The sequence below is a fragment of the Carcharodon carcharias genome, chromosome 16, assembly GCF_017639515.1.
Source record: "Carcharodon carcharias isolate sCarCar2 chromosome 16, sCarCar2.pri, whole genome shotgun sequence".
Taxonomy (NCBI): domain Eukaryota; kingdom Metazoa; phylum Chordata; class Chondrichthyes; order Lamniformes; family Lamnidae; genus Carcharodon; species Carcharodon carcharias.
Genome location: NC_054482.1, coordinates 116,639,821 through 116,655,707, shown reverse-complemented (window position 1 = coordinate 116,655,707; position 15,887 = coordinate 116,639,821). Strand labels below are relative to the sequence as shown.

General features: G+C 43.8%; 1 protein-coding gene across 1 annotated transcript in view; it reads left to right on the top strand.

The window, feature by feature from the left end:
* msh4 (mutS homolog 4) overlaps positions 1–15,887 on the top strand; it is a 108,141-nt gene that overhangs the window by 59,439 nt on the left and 32,815 nt on the right. The window contains exons 10-14 of the mRNA XM_041207852.1: positions 1,100–1,164; positions 5,835–6,004; positions 8,269–8,405; positions 11,127–11,230; positions 13,316–13,440. Coding sequence (XP_041063786.1) covers positions 1,100–1,164; positions 5,835–6,004; positions 8,269–8,405; positions 11,127–11,230; positions 13,316–13,440 — 601 coding nt within the window. The remainder of the gene's footprint in view (positions 1–1,099; positions 1,165–5,834; positions 6,005–8,268; positions 8,406–11,126; positions 11,231–13,315; positions 13,441–15,887) is intronic.

The following is a 15,887-nucleotide window of genomic DNA, read 5'->3' as shown; positions in this document are numbered from 1 at the left end:
CATGCCCGGTCCTGCCAGTTGGACAGGACATACCCAGGGATAGTGATGGTGGTGTCTAGACCATTATCTGTAATACATGATTCCGTAAGAATGACTGTCAGGCTGTTACTTGACTAGTCTCTGAGACAGTTCTCCCAATTTTGGTACTATGTTAGTAAGGGGGAATTTTACAGGGTCAACAGGGCTTTGCTTGCCATTGTTGTTTCCGGTGCCTAGTTCGATGCCAGGTGGTCTGTCCGGTTTCATTCCATTTTTAAGGCTTTGTAGCGGTTTGATACATTGCATTGCTGTGGATCTGGAGTCCCATGTAGACCAGACCAGGACAGATTTCCAGTGAACCAGGGTTTTTATAACAATCAACAATGGTTTCATGGTCATCATTAGACTTTTAATTCCAGATTTTTATTGAATTCAACTTGTACCATCTGCCATGGCGGGATTTGAACCTGGGTCTCTGGATTACTAGTCCAACAATATTACTATGCCATCGCCTTCCCCCAGGGAGGTATGTGACTTGGAGGGGAACTTGTAGGTGCTGGTGTTTCCATGTGTCTGCTATGCTTGTCCTTCTAGGTGGCAGAGTTCACGGGTTTGGAAGAGGCTGTTGAAGGAGCCTTGCTGGGTTTCTGTAGTGCATCTTGTCCATAGTACACACTGCTGCCATAATGCGCCACAAGGAAGTGAATATTTAAGATGGGGTGTAAATCAAGTGGGCTGCTTTGTACTGGATGGTACAAGGAGCTTCTTGAGTGTTGTTGGAGCAGCATTCATTCAGGCAAGTGGGGAGTATTCCAACACACTCCTGACCTGTGCCTTGCAGCTTGTTGACAGGCTTTGGAAGTCAGGAAGTGAGTTCCTCACCACAGGATTCCTAGCCTCTGACCTGCTTTTGTAGCCACAGTATTTATATGGTTAACCCAGCTTGGGAATGGAATAACATTGTAGCAAGGACATAGCAGATGTTGTGAATGAAGGAAGAATCAAAATCAATGAGTAAAATTTGCTCTTAATTGAAATCAGTTAACCGTTTTTTAGAAAATGTCAAATAATTTTCCAAAAGTGGTGGAATGTGTTTGTGATCATTGCTCTTATTCTACAGGGAACTTTGAAAAACTGCAGGACACCGTTACTTAAGGCTTATTGCAGTTCACTTGAAGACAGCAGGTAACCCAAAAGTAGAGCAAGCACTCTGTTCAATAGTGAGTTACCTTATTTCAATCACACATGTTTCAGTAAAAGCTGCCTGATCAAGTTGGGTTTAATTAGTTAAAATGTCTTAACCAGATATCATATAATCATTGGACCCGATAATAACTCTGAACTGGGAAGAGAGTGCTGTGTGGGGAAAGATTTGCGGATGTAGAACCTGAACAAAGTTTCCCACAGGATCTGTTTTAAATGATCTAAACAGGTTTCCTGACTGGCAGCCAGGCGGTGGAGGGAGTGGTGGGAAAGGGTGTGTAGGGTAGGGGTCAGCCAATCACTGTAATGTAGTTTGCAAGGGTTAGGTGGGGTGGGGTGGGGGGTGGGGGGTAGGGAGGGGGTGGGCGGGGTAGTGGTGGAGCCGTCCCTAATCCCACTGGCCCATAAGCATTGCAGGAAAGACACTTACATCATGACCTGGCCCTTCTCACTTCCTTTCATTTGTTGGGTTTCTTGAGGCTTGAGAAACCCGGCCTATGGAAGTTAAAAACAAAACATAAGTAGAAATGGAACCACGCCACCTCCTTAAATTATAACACTGAGGGACTCTTTTTCTGCAAGTGTTGTCCGTCCCAGTCCATCTCCGTTAAAACTGGAACTGGCTGAATGGGAGACCAGTTTTGGTGGGATTTCCCTTTTTTATTTTAATCACCACAACCTTCTGCCTCCTTTCCCACCCAGCCTTTGGACTAAAAATACCCCCATGTAATCTTACAACACAGAAGAAGGTTCACCAGAGTGATTCCTGGGAATCAGGATTGTCATAGGAGGAGAGATTGGGCCGACTAAGCCTGTATTCATTGGAGTTAGAAGAATGGGAGGGGATCTCACTGAAACATATAGAATTCTTACCGGGATGGACAGACTGGATGCAGGGATGATGTTTCCTCTGGTCGGGGGGTCTAGAACAAGGGGTCACAATCTCAGGATATGGGTTACGCCATTTAGGACTGAGGTGAGGAGAAACTTTTTCACTCAGAGGGTGAAATTCTCTACCACAGAGGCTGTGGAGGCCAAGTCACTGAATATATTTAAGAAGGAAATAGATAGATTTCTGGGCTCTAAAGGCGTCAAGGGGAGAGCGCAGGAGGACAGCGTTGAGATGGAGGATCAGTCATGATCATATTGAATAGCGGAGCAGGCTCGAAGAGCTGAATGACCTATTCCTGCTTCTGTTTCTGTTTTCAATGTTTCTATGTTTATAAGGCCATTTGACCCATCTGTCTGTGTAGGTTCTTTGAAAGAGCAATCCAAATAGTCCCACTCCCCCACGTTCCTCCATAGCCCTGCAACTTTGTCCCCTTCAAGTGAAATGTGGGCAAGGAAACCTCCTGCTGATTACCACGTACCACCACGCCTCCAATCCCCCTTCAGCTGATGAATCAGTGTTCCTCCATGTTGAACACCACTTGGAGAAAGCACTGAGGGTGGCGAGGGTGCAGAATGTATTCTAGGTGGGGGACTTCAATGTCCATCACCAAGAGTGGTTCAGAAGCACTACCACAGACCGAGCTGGCCAAGTCCTAAAAAACATAGCTGCTAGACTGTGCCTGCGGTAGGTGGTGAGGGAACCAACGAGAGGGAAAAACATACTTGACCTCATCCTTACCAACCTGCCTGTCGCAGATGCATCTGTCCATGACAATCTTGGTAGGAGTGACTAATGCACAGTCCTGGGGAGATGATGTTGGTTCCTTACATTGAGGATACCCTCCATCATGTTGTGGGGCACTACCAGTGCGCTAAATGGAAAAGATTTCAAACAGATCTAGCAACTCAAGGCTGGGCACTTGTGAAGCGATGTGGGCCATCAGCAGCAGCAGAATTGTACTCAACCATAATCTGTAACTGCATGGCCTGACATATCCCAACTCTACCATTATCACCCAGCCGGGGGAATCAACCTTGGTTCAACGAAGAGTGCAGGAGGGCATGACGGGAGCAGCGCCAGATGTATCTAAAAATAAGGTGCCAACCTGGTGAAGCTACAACACAGGACTACTTGGATGCCAAACACCATAAGCAGCAAGTGATCGACAGAGCTAAGTGATTCCACAACCAGCGGATCAGATCTAAGCTCTGTACTCCTGCCACATCCAGTTGTGAATGGTGGTGGGCAATTAAACAACTCACTGGAGGAGGAAGCTCCACAAAGACCAACATCCTCAATGATGGGGGAGCCCAGCACGTCAGTGCAAAAGATAAGACTGAAGTATTCGTAACAATCTTCAACCAGAAGTACAGAGTGGATGATCCATCTTGGCCTCCTCCTGAGGTCTGCAGCATCACAGATGCCATTCTTCAGCCAATTTGATTCTCTCCATGTGATATCAATAAACTGCTGAAGGCACTGGCTGCTGCAAAGGCTATAGACCCTGACAATATTCCGCCAATAGTACTGAAGACTTGTGCTGCAGAACTTGCCTCGTCCTAGCCAAGCTGTTCCAGTACAGTTACAACTTTGGCATCTACCCAGCTATGTGGAAAATTGGCTGGTTATGTCCTAAAAACAAAAAGCAGGACAAATCCAACCTGGCCAATTACTGCCCCACTAGTCTACGCTCGATCATCAGTTAAGTGATGGAAAGGGTTATCAATAGTGCTATCAAGTGGCATTTGCTTAGCTTAGCAATAACCTGCTTACTGATGCTCAGTTTGAGTTCTGCCAGGATCACTCAGCTTCTGACCTCATTACAACCTTCATTCAAACATGGAGAATCGGGCTGAACTCCAGAGGTGAGAGTGATTACCCTTGACATCAAGGCAGCATTTGACCAAGAGTGGCATCAAGAGCCCTAGCAAAACTGGAGTCAATGGGAATCAGGGGGAAAACTCTCCCCTGGTTGGTGTCATCCCTAGCACAAAGGAAGTTGGCTGTGGTTGTTGGAGGCCAATCATCTCAGTCCCAGGATATCACTATAGAAGTTCCTCAGGTTAGTGTCTTAGGCCCAACTATCTTTAGCTGCTTCATCAATGACCTTCCTTCCATAATAAGGTCAGAAGTGGGGATGTTAACTGATGATTGCACAATATTCAGCACCATGTTCAACGTTCAGCTCCTGAAGCAGTCCATGTCCAAATGCAGCATGACCTGGACGATATCCAGGCTTGGGCTGACAAGTGGCAAGTAACATTTGCGTCACACAAGTGCCAGCAATGACCATCTCCAACAAGTGAAAGCCTAATCATTGCCCCTTGACAATCAATTCGCTGAATCCCCCACTGTAAACATTCTGGAGTTTACTATTGATCAGAAACTGAACTGGACTAGCCATATAAATACTGTGGCTACAAGAGCAGGTGAGATGCTAGGAACCCTGCGGCAAGGAGCTCAACTCCTGACCCCCCAGAGCCCATCTACCATCTACAAGCCACAAGTCAGGAGTGTGATGGAGTACTCTCCATTTGCCTGGATGAGTGCAGCTCCAGCACCACTCTAGAAGCTTGACACCATCCAGGACTAAGCAGCCTGTTTTATTGGCATTCCTTTCACAACGATGAACAGTGGCAGCAGTGTGTACCATCTACAAGATGCACTGTAGAAACTCATCGAGACTCCTGAGACAGCACTTTCCAAACCCACGACAGCTGCCATCTAGAAGGACCGCCCTCTGGAAGTTCCCCTCTAAGCCACACACCATCTTGACTTGGAAATATATCGCTGTTCCTTCACTGTCGCTGAGTCAAAATCCTGGAACTCCCTCCCTAACCACTGTGGGTGTACCAAAACCACATGGATTGCAGCGGTTCAAGAAGACAGCTCACCACCACCTCCTCAACTGCAATTAGGGACGGGCAATAAATGCTGGCCTTGCCAGCCATGCCCACATCCCACAAGTAAATTTTAAAAATCCAATTCAGTTTTGAAATGAATTTGTTTCCACTTCTCTTTTAGGCAGTGCATTCCAGATCATAACAAGTTATAAAAATTCTTTCATGGGATGTGGGCAGCACTGGCAAGGCCAGCATTTGTTGCAAATCCTAATTGTCCTTTAGGAAGTGATGAAGGAACCATCCGCTTCTTGAGCCGCTGCAATCCATCTTTTGTAGGTACTCACCGCGTAAAAAAGAAATTCTCATCTCCTTTAGACACCTTAAATCTATGTCCTCTGGTTACTGACTCTTCAGTTAGTTTCTCCCTATTTACTCTGTCTGCCTCTATTAAATATATTTTTTGTTAATTCATCGGATATGGGCATTGCTGGCAAGGACATTACTTATTGCTCATTCCTAATAGCGCCTTGTGCAGGTGGTAATAAACTGCCTTTTTGAACTGTTGTTCTTGAACCCTTTAATCTTCTCTGCTATAAGGAGGATAATCTCAGTTTTTCCATTCTCTCCACATAACTGGAGCTCCTCATCCCCGGTACGATTTTGGTAATCCTCCTCTCCAATTTCCCTGAGCCCTTGACATCTTTTTTAACATGCCCAGAATTGGTCAGCTGTGATTGATGAATTATAAAAATGTAATGTAATGTTTATGCATTTCCTTTTTTGTCCCAAGTTTATAAAGTTCAGTGAGGGATTAATTTTAAAAAAAATTTGCTTTGGTTAACTTCTTTAATGTTTTTATTTTAAATGCATTTTTCCAATAATTCATCACATTTGTTTTTGCACTGTGCGTATTACAGATTCAATCTCATTCTGGAGCAAATCAAGACTGTTATCAATGATGATACCAGGTACATTAAAGGCTGTTTGAACATGAGGACGCAGAAATGCTACGCTGTCAGACCAAATATTAATGAGTTCCTTGATATTGCTCGGCGTACATACGCAGAGATCGTAGATGATGTAGCAGGTACTGTTTCTATGTTGGAACCTCGCTGTGTCTGAGAAATGAAGGTGAAACAGTTTGGATAAATAAGTTTAAATTGTTAAAGTTGGGTAGAGTTTCCACTTTAACATTGTGATGATCAGATTACAGGTGCAATTTCTGCTCATTTGCAGAATCACAAAGCCTAAATTTTCCATGAACCAGCTAGTGCAATAGGGCAGTGCAATAGAACATTTCTTCTTTTTCTTTCCATTATAAGTTTATAAGAGTGGTAGACTGATGCAGTTTTATTTCGTAATCAGTGGCATTCGCTGCTTTCCTCGAAGAAAGCTGCCCACAAGCATCTAGCAGTCTCTGTGGTGTGGATTCCCCTTTCTTAATGATAATTTCAATCTGGAGCCAAGTCAAGGGGATCGCCAGGTTTCCAGGAGTATTGATGTCATAAAGCTGGGTGAGCATCCAGTGACATTGAAGCACCCTCACAGACAGCAAACTGGGAAGTTAAAAGATCTGAATCCCTTCACTTTTAATTTTCAGAGAGAGGATGAATCTGTAATTTTCACAGTGATTTTGATTAGATTAAGATAGAAGCTAAAATATTGTAAACAAAATTTGACAAAGATAATTCATTATTTTAAAATTATGTGTAAATTTTTTTATCATAATGGAGAAATCTGACGTTAGCGTTTCAGTGTCAGTGAGGGTGCTTAGCAGTTGCTATGAACTTAGTACACTATCACGTCTCAATCAACAAGATTTTTACAAGTCTAACTGTGTAAAGCGTAAGTTTTCATCAATTCAGTGATTGCTTAAGGATTACACTCGGGGAAGACCTCAACAACACAGCCTCTGGTGGAGTGTTGAATGACTGACAGCAACTTCTAGAGTTCCACGCTAAAGTGTGCGTATGCAGACTCCCGAAGTTGCTGTCAGTTTCAGTGGAGTGATGATGCCGAATGCTGACAGTTTTTCCATCATTGCCACTGCAAGATCCAGCCCATTATTAATGGTGCTGCAAATAAGGTTATTAACAAAAATAAACATATTTTATAAAGCCTGTCTAGTTCTCCACCTGTGAGTGACCTGCTGTAAATTCACTGAAGTATCAGCAGAGAGAGAAACAGAGTTAAAATTTCAGTGTTGATGAGAATAGCAATACATATAGTATAAAATTGTACAAAACTGCTAATTGTTTTTGGGTCTAATCTGTATGACATGAAAATATGGTTGTGGAGGGCTGCAGCTTTCACTCCCAGACATAAGTATTCTGATCTTAGGTACAGCGGTGGTCTTCTAAACACTTTTTCCATCAGAAGGCTGCTGACAGAGGTCTGTGAGAATTGTGATGTAACAGTAAAGACTTTGTAGGGTTTCATTAGCATTTTTCAAACAAAAAATTAACATATCTCTAAGGTAATTATCAGCATTTGGCTGAATGCCAGGGATTTGAATTTGCCTGTGCTTGTGTTATGAAACTCCTTGAGTTCAGTGCTAGATCAGATAAGGTAGAAATAAATTGCATAGAATTACGCTGAAATTGCAGCACAGAAAGTGGCAGTTTAACCCAACATGTTTCTGCTGGTGTTTATACTCCATAGGAGTTACCTCCCCCACCACCATGCCTTCATCCAGTCCTATCAACATATCTTCTGTTTCTTTCTCCCTCGTGTTAATTTAGTTTATCTAGCTTCCCCTTAAATGTATCTGTACTATTCGCTCAAATATCACTTAAAAAAAGATTGCTGTGTGTTGGACGTTGCTGTTTATACTAGGACTTGCTGCCTGAAAATCGGCTGCAGTGTTTCCTACATTACATCAGTGACTATATTTTAAAAGTATTTAATGGGTCATAAAGTACTTTGGCACATTGTGAGGTCATGAAAGATACTGCAGAAATACAAGACATTCTTTTTTATCTTTTTTTGGTTCTTTCTTTCTTGCTACTACTCCATTTGATATATTCTCTCCAGTTGGATGAAAACAACACAGGCCAAATCATAGGGTCAAATGGACTCGAAACGTTAACTCTGTTTCTCTCTCCACAGATGCGGCTAGACCTGCTGGGTTTTTCCAGCATTTCAGTTTTTTTGTTCAGATTTCCAGCATCTACAGTATTTTGCTTTTATCAAATCATAATTTATCCCTTTCAACATTTCACCATCTCCTTTAGACAAGAAATGGTTTTATCATGGATTTTGTGTTAAACTGAACGCATTTGGTTAGGTGAATCTCTAAGTGACACTTCAGTAACTCCTGCTATTTTCACTATTTCATGTTAAACTGAGTAGGAATGATAACACAACTGGGAGAAAAATATAACCTGCCTCTGAAAACCAGCTTCAGTACCACCCGAGGATTCTTCATTCAGCTGAGCTGTGAGGGAGCTTCATTCCCTAATGGACAACTGCCTTCAGAGTTCATGAAGGTGCGTTACTCACTGCAGCTTCTGTTATTTATGACGCTTTTTTAACATGTCATTAAGTTCTGCAAGGTTCCAATTACAAAGAGGAATACCTTTGTGATGATGGTTATTTCTACATGATCGAAGTAGGAAATTCTGGCTGTACTTCCCCTTTTAGCAAGAACAGCCTGCATTTATATAGCACCTTTGACATAGTAAAACATCCCAAGGTACTTCACAGGAACTTTATCAAACAGCATTTGATATCAAGCCTTGTAAGGAGATATTAGGACATGTGACCAAAAGCTTGGTCAAAGAAGTATGTTTTAAGGAACATCTTAAAGGAGTGGTGGGAGTGGGGAGGATAGAGAGGCAGACAGGTTTAGGGAGGGAATCCAGAGTTTTGTATCACAGCAGCTGAAGGCACAGCTGTCAATGATGGGACAGTAAAGTTTTGGGATTCACAAGAGACCAGAATGGAAGGAGCATATGGATCAGGGATGATGATCGCATAGGAGAAGAGTCAGGCTCCTGTATCAGCCTCAGTAGATAGGCTCCTGATATCTATGTTAGTTGTGGCTCAGTGGTAGTACTCTTGTTTCTGAGTCAAAAGAATGTGGGTTCTAGCCCAACTCCAGATACTTGAGCACATAATCTGACCTGATGTTCCCAGTCTAATATTAAGAGTGTGCTGCAGTTTGAAGGGGGAATGCTGCACTGTTAGAGGAACAGTACTGGGGAGAGGTGCTGTCTTTTCGATGAGATGTTAACTGAGGTTTTATCTACCTTCTTGGGAGGACATAAAAGGTCCCATGCGCTACTTGAAATAAAAGCAGCGGAGTTTTCCCAGGTGCCATGTCCAATATTCATCTCTCAATCAACATCACGAAAACAGATTACCTAGTCATTCATTATTGCATTGTTATTAGTGGGAGCTTGCAGTGTGTAGATTGGCTGCCACTTTTCCAATATTAGAATTATGACTGCAATTCAACAAATTTTTTTTGGTAGTGCAGCAAGTTGAGTTGCCCTGTGTTTGTGACAGGTGCTATCTAAATGCAGTTCTTTCCTCCCATCCTTCCTTCCTCCTTGTTCAAATAGGTCCCCAAAAAATTAGTAATTCTATTCTAAATCTGTGAGCTTAGCAGGCAAAGTGACAAGAAAACATAAATCACGTTCAAAACATAAACGTACAGCCATTTTTTTTTAAATTCATTCGTGTGGGCATTGCTGGTTATTGCTCATTCAGAGGGCATTTAAGGGTCAACCACATTGCTGTGAGTCTGGAGTCACATTTAGGCCAGACCAAGTAAGGACAGGAGATTTCCTTTTCTAAACGACATTAGTGAATCAGATGGGTTTTTACAACAATATTAGACTTTTATTCCAAATTTTTATTGAATTCAAATTTCACCACCTGCCATCCCAGGGATTTGAACCCAGGTCCCCAGAGCATTACCCTGAGTCTCTGGATTACTAGTCCAGTGACAATACCATTATGCCATTGCCTCCCCTTAGCATACTGGTATGGATTGATAATTGATTAGCAGACCGAAAACAGAGGGTAGGAATAAATGGGTCATTCTCAGAATGGCAGCCTGTAACTATTGGGGTACCACAAGGATCAGTGCTGCAGCCACAGCTATTCACTATCTATATAAAAGATTTGGATGTGGGGTCCAAATGTAATATTTCCAAATTTGCTAATGACACAAAACTAGGTAGAATGTGAGTTGTGAAGAGGATGCAAGGAAGATTCAAGGGGATTTGTACAGGCTAAGTGAATGGGCAAGAACATGGCAGATGGCATATAATGTGAATAAGTGTGAAGTTATCCACTATGGTACTAAAAACAGAAATGCATATTATTTCTTAAATGGTGAGAGGTTGAGAAGTGTTGATGCCTAAAGGTATTGGGGTGTCCTTGTTCACTAAAAGCTAGCATGCTGATGCAACAAGCAATCAGGAAAGCTAATGGTATGTTGGCCTTCATCAGAAGGGAATTTAAGAACAGGAGTAAAGATTTCTTGCTGCAATTGTATAGAGCCTTGGTGAGACTGCACTTGGAGTATTTGTACAGTGTTGGTCTCCTTATTTAAGGAAGGATAAACTTGCTTTGGAGGGAGTGCGATGGAGGTTCACCAGACCGATCCCTGGGATGGCAGGATTGTCATATGAGGAGAGATTGGGGAAACTGGGCCTGTAATCTCTAGAGTTTCAAAGAACGAAAGGTGACCTTTAAAAATTCTTACAGGATGTGACAGGGTCGATACATATAGGATGTTTCCCCTGACTGGAGGGGCGGGTCTAGAACCAGGGGTCACAGTCTCAGAATAAGATGCAGACCATTTAAGACTGAGATGAGCAGGAATTTCTTCACTCAGAGGGTAGTGAATCTTTGGAATTCTCTACCCTAGAGGGCTGTTCAATAATTGAACATGTTCAGCACAGAAATTGATAGATTTCTAGATACTAATAACAGCAAGGGATACGGGGGTAGCGCAGGAAGGTGGCATTGATGATCAGCTATGATCTAATTGAATGGTGGAACAGGCTCAATGGGCTGAATAGCCTGTTCCTGCTCCTATTTTCCTAGCCACACAACTTGTCTATTGAATAGGCAGGGAATAGACACTTAACTGTTACAAGGCTACTTAGCTTTTTATAAGTGGCTTGCCTGCCTCCTGCATAGACTATGATGTGTCCTGCAGAAAGCTTCTATTATAACTTTGAACTCCTTTTCAGGTCACCGTGATGAAGAACACTTATAACTTCACTACAGCCGACTTAATTAAAATGAACGAACGGTGCCAAGAGTCTTTACGGGAGATTTACCACATGACCTATCTGTAAGGAGATTAGGAATATTCATAAAGCAACTTTTGTTCTTTCAAGAAAGCTGGCATATTCTTATAACTGGTGGCATGAGGCCAAAAATGAAATTAAGCTAACAATGAAATGTATTGAACGGGAGTCAGTTATGGCTCAGTGGGTAGCACTCTTGCCTCTGTGTCAAAAGGCAGTGAGTCTTACTCCAGAGACTTGAGTGAAACATCCATGCTGACATTTCCATTGCAGTACTGAGGTTTTGCTGCAATGTTGGAGGAGTTGTCTTTCGGATGAGACGCCAAACTGAGCCCTCGCCTGCCTCGCAGTTGAGATTTAAGGATCCCACGTCACTATTTCAGAGAAGAATGTGGGAATACTCCCTTGCGTCCTAGTCAACATTTATCCCTCCACCAACAGATAAAAATGGACTGTTCAATCTTTATCACACTCCAAACCCGCAGCAATGTGGTTGACTCTGAAATGGCCTAGCAAGCCATTCAGTTGTATCAAACCACTAAAAATCAATAAAAAGGAATGAACCAGACGGACCACCAGACATCGACTTGGGCACTGGAATTGACAATGTCAAATCCAGCCCTGTCAACCCTGCAAAGTCCTCCTTACTGGCATTTGGGGGCTTGTGCCAAAATTGGGAGATTTGTCTCATAGACTAGTCAAGCAGCAGCCTGGCATAGTGATATTCACGGAATCATATCTTAGAGATCATGTCCCATAATCACCCCTGGGTTTGTCCTGTCAATATGGTAGGAGTGACCACCACACAGTCCTTGTGGAGACAAACTCCGGTCTTCACATTGAGGCTACCCTCCATCGTGTTGTGGGGCACTACTACCATGCTAATTGGGTTAGATTTCGAACAGATCCAGCAACTCAAGACGGGGCATCTATGAGATACCGTGTGCCGTCAGCAGCAGCAGAATTGGACTCAACCACAATCTGTAATCTCATGGTCTGGCATATCCCCCACTCTCCCATTACCACCAAGCCAAGGGATCAACCCAAGAGCCAGGAGCAGCACCAGGCATACCGAAAAATGAGTTGTCATCCTGGTGAAGCTACAGCTCAAGACTACTTGCATGCCAATCAGCATAAGCAGCATGCAATAGACAGCTAAGCAATTCCATAACCAACGGATCAGATCTAAGCTCTGCAGTGCTGCCACATCCAGTCGTGAATAATGGTGGACAATTAAACAACTCACTGGAGGAGGAGGCTCCACAAAGATCCCTATTCTCAAGGACCTGGGGGCCCAGCACATCAGAGCAAAAGATAAGGCTGAAGTATTTGCAGCAATCTTCAGTCAGAAGTCGTGAGTGGATGATCCATCTTGGCATCCTCCGGAGGACCCCAGCATTACAGGTGCCAACCTTTAGCCAATTTGATTCACTCCACATGATATCAAGAAGCAGCTGAAGGAACTGGATATTGCAAAATCTACGGGCTCTGACAATATTCCAGCAATTGTACTGAAGACTTGTGCTGCAGAACTTGCCAAGCTCCTAGCCAAGTTGTTTCAGTACAGCTCCAACACTTGCCATTTACCTGGCAATGTGGAAAATTGCCCAAGTATGTCCTCTAGTAAGGAAGACTTTGCATGGTTGAGTTTGACGGTGTTGTACCTGATGCCTAAATCAATGCCCAGTGGTCCATCCTGTTTTATTATTTTTTGTAGTGGTTTGATACAACTGAGTGGCTTGCCAGGCCATTTCAGAGGGCATTTAAGAATCAACCACATTGTTGTGGCATCTGGGTCAGGCCAGGACAGCAGATTTCCTTCCCTAAAGGGCATTAGTGAACCAGATAGGGGTTTTACAGCAATTGACATTGATTTCATGGTCATCAGTAGACTTCTAATTTCATTAGGCTTTTACTTTCTTTATTGAATTCAAATTCCACCATCTGCCATTGTTGGATTCGAACCCAGGTCCCCGGACATTACCCTGGGTCCCTGGATTACTAGTCCAGCAACAATAGCACGACAGTGCAGTGTGTTTTCTGCTGCTTGTTCTTCACAATCCAATAATTAAGAATATTTTGATTTGCTAAAAACTCAAAATGTAATTATTTTCTTTGTTTTTCTCCAGGGTGGTTTGCAAACTCCTGAGCGAGATCTACAAACACATCCATTGTCTGTACAAGCTGTCTGACGCAGTCTCCATGTTGGACATGTTGTTGTCCTTCGCACATACCTGCACACTTTCAGACTATGGCAAGGATATTTTCTATTGTTCTTTGTGTTGCAAGTGGTAATGTTTAAATAAGCATTCGAGAAACAAACTGAACATACCATAATGTTAGCACAAATAAGCAATTTTGCACAAATTTAACTATAATTCAATTTCTAGCAATTAATTACACTTAATTAATTAATCGACATTAATGGATGGAATTTTCAGCCCTATTGACGCGGCTGTCATGGCGGGCGTTGGGAGGACAGTATGATGAGAAGGCTAAAAATCAGTTTCGTGCTGTCGTGAAACCAGTTGTGATTATCATTTCCACCCGTCAACGGCCGGCCGCTGCACTTTGGGAGTCTAATTTCAATACTTTAGCATCTCATTATAAGTCCTGCTGGCTGGAATCATACCCCCCCATGTCAAATTTACCATCCACGTTGGCTTGACTTAAGAACAGTGTGCTTCACGACTGCATTTAAAAGACGTGCACCTGGCGACCTGAACTTTGAGTGCAACTCAGATGTGAGTGCACACAACCTTGCGCAGCTCTAGCGAACGTCGCCTGTAGGACATCAAGGAAAAGATGCTGCGCATTCGTGGGGGCACAGCTAAGTCACTTTTTTCCTGTACTCAAGCACAAGCCGGGAGGATGGGGGGCAAGTTAGCATAGACTGAAGGAAGTACTCAAGCACATGCCAGGGGAGGGTGGGGGAAGCATTTAGAAAAGCTTATCAAAAGTGAACATTCTTCTGCAGCTGAGATCGTTCAGCTGCAGCTCCAATGAGATGCTTGGAGTCAGGTCTCTGAGTCTTTTCTATCCACTGAAGCAATGCAGAATCACGAAAGTGCCACCAAATGCTCCAGAACCTTTCACCACTCGGGCGCAGACTATAAATTAGTGAATATTTTAGGGGGCAGCAGAGCAATTGGCCCATTGGGTAACTTGTAGAATCCCTTGCAAAAGGTGGCCCCGGCGCAGTCACTGGTGGAGGTGTTCACAGCCCCTTGCAGTGTCTTTATTAAGGCTTCGACCAGTATCCATCAGGGTTCAGGCTAACAGTGCAGCTTTGCAGTGTGGGTTAAGAGAATGCCTGAGCTGAGAGTGCAGCATGGAGTCCAGTGACCGAAGTTGCCACCAATTGGTCAAGTGGAGTGGGGCGGAAGTGAGTAGGGTTTTGGAAAACCAATGAGTGCACTTTTTTTATTCATTCAGGGAATGTGGGCTTTGCTAGCTGGACCAGCATTTATTGACCATCCCTAGATGCCCTTGAGAAGGTGTTGGTGAGCTGCTGCCTTGAACTGCTGCAGTCCAAATGGTGTAGGTAGACAACAGTGCTGTTAGGGAGAGAGTTCCAGGAATTTGACCCAACGACAGCGAAGGAATAGCGATATATTTCCAAATGAGGATGGTGAGTGGCTTGGAGGGGAGCTTCGAGGTGGTGGTGTTCCCATGCATCTGCTGCCCTTGTCCTTCTAGATGGTAGTTTCTGTAGGTTTTGAAGGTGCTGTCTTTGGAGCCTTGGTGAATTCCTGCAGTGCATCTTGTAGATGGTACACACTGCTGCTACTGTGTCGGCGGTGGAGAGAGTGAATGTTCGTGGATGTGGTGCCAATCAAGTGGGCTGCTTTGTCCTGGACAGTGTCAAGCTTCCTGAGTGTTGTGGGAGCTGCACTCATCCAGGCAAGTGGGGAGTATTCCATCAAACTCCTGACTTGTTCCTTGTAGATAGTGGACAGGCTTTGTGGAGTCAGGAGGTGATTACTCGTGAGTTACAGGAGTCTTAGCCGATGACCTGCCACAGTATTTATATGGCTAGTCCAATTCAGTTTCTAGTCAATGGTAATTCCTAGAATGTTGATAGTGGGGGATTCAGTGATCGTAACTCCATTGAACGTCAGCGCAAGCCTTGATATTGTCCAGGTCTTGCTGCATTTGGACATGGACTGCTTCAGTATCTGAGGAGTTGCGAATGGTACTGAACATTGTGCAGTCTTCAGTGAACATCCCCACTTCTGACCTTTTGAAGGAAGGAAGGTCATTGATGAAGCAGCTGAAGATGGTTGGGCCGAGGATACCACCTGAGGAACTCCTGCAGTGATGTCCTGGAGCTGATATGACTGACCTACAACAACCACAACCATCTTCCTTTGTGCCAGTTATGACTGCAATCAGCGGAGAGTTTTCTCCCTGATTCCCATTCACTCCAGTTTTGCGAGGGCTTCTTGAAGCCAAACTTGGTCAAATGCCGTCTTGATGTCAAGGGCAGTGACTCTCATCTGACCTTGGGAGTTCAGCTCTTTTGTCCATGTTTGAACCAAGGCTGTTTTGAGGTCAGGAGCTGAGTGACCCTAGTGGAACAAAACAAACTGGGCACCAGTAAGCAGATTATGGCTAAGCAAGTGCCGCCTGATAGCTCTGTTGATGACCCCTTTCATTACTTTACTGGTGATCGAGAGGAGACTGACGGGGCAGTAATTG